Here is a 1,126-nt window from a genome sequence, read left to right as displayed (position 1 = left end):
CCCAAGCATATTGTCTCATTTTAGCATCTGGATATCCACATGAAGCACATCTTTGTTTTTGTAAATGCCATGATCTTTTTCCGCATCTTTTGCAAAGAATGTGAGTTTTATTGTGTCTAGTACCTCTGCAGCTAGTTCCCTTAGTCATGCCTTTGGCAATAAAGTTCAGTTCAGGGTTTTACTCTTTCTTTTATAAACTATAATTCTATTGTTCTCATATATTATCTTTTTATTATACTCAATTAAGTATGTTATTTTCATTCTAAAGGATAATATGGTAATATCCTGATTTTATAGGTAAAAAGACTAGAAGTGTAATTGTGTGAAAGAAAAGAAAGAAAAACAAAAAAGGAAATTAATAAAATAATTTTTAGGGTTTAAAGAAACTATAGAATAGAGCATCTATGTCAAAGTGTAGACTCCACGTTAATGCTGTTTTCATGGGATTTCAACGTGCCCAAAGAAATCAATACCCAAATGTTGCTCTTCTTCAAATTAGTGGAGTAAATACAAAAGAAGATACTCCATTCTATATTGGAAAACGTGTTGCTTATGTTTACAAAGTTAATGTAAAGAAAGGAAGTAATAAACCAGCTATTCGTGCTATCTTTGGTAAAATTGTTGCACCACATGGAAATCATGGAGTTGTTAAAGCTAGATTCTTACATAACCTTCCACCAAAAGCAATGGGACAAAACCTTAAAGTTTTCCTTTATCCATCTAACATCTAATTGTGGTGATTATTTGATGTTGTACTTCATGTTGATTTGTTTTATTCTTTATATTATTGTATCATCTTCATTTTGTTATATAAAAAAAATATAATAACATATTTCTTATTTTGATATAAAAAGTAATTTTATGTTATTCTATAATCATAAAATCTGACTTTTGTTTTTTTTTGAGTAATTAAATTCGTTTTATTTAACTACTTCGATAAAACCCGATAAATAAGGTTAACTCAATGAAACCCATTACAAAGAGAAAAGGAGAAAAACGAGAACTGATTAACTTGAAATTGACAAAAATGGGAGCAATTCTTTCTTTATTCCAAGGAGGAGAAAAAGGGGAAAAGATTATTATTGACTTTGAGAATGTTGTCCCTTCACCTGAAGAACAAGAATTA

At 29.1% G+C, this 1,126-nt stretch overlaps 2 protein-coding genes across 2 annotated transcripts; one reads left to right on the top strand and one right to left on the bottom strand.

The window, feature by feature from the left end:
• EHI_025600 (60S ribosomal protein L37, putative) lies at nucleotides 1–148 on the bottom strand (the record flags this gene model as incomplete). The annotated part of the gene is made up of 1 exon (XM_001914582.1): nucleotides 1–148. A coding segment is annotated over one exon (148 nt), but the record flags the coding sequence as incomplete, so codon positions are not given.
• Nucleotides 149–404: 256 nt separating this feature from the next.
• Nucleotides 405–731, top strand: EHI_025590 (60S ribosomal protein L35a, putative; the record flags this gene model as incomplete). Its single annotated transcript, XM_001914581.1, has 1 exon — nucleotides 405–731. The coding sequence occupies one exon, from the start codon at nucleotides 405–407 to the stop codon at nucleotides 729–731; it is 327 nt and encodes a 108-aa protein (XP_001914616.1).
• Between the last annotated feature and the right edge of the window lie 395 nt (nucleotides 732–1,126).

This window comes from Entamoeba histolytica, genomic scaffold (assembly GCF_000208925.1).
Source record: "Entamoeba histolytica HM-1:IMSS scf_1104750516663 genomic scaffold, whole genome shotgun sequence".
NCBI lineage: Eukaryota > Evosea > Mastigamoebida > Endamoebidae > Entamoeba > Entamoeba histolytica.
The sequence above is the reverse complement of the archived record's forward strand: the minus strand, read 5'-3'. Positions and strand labels throughout refer to the sequence as shown.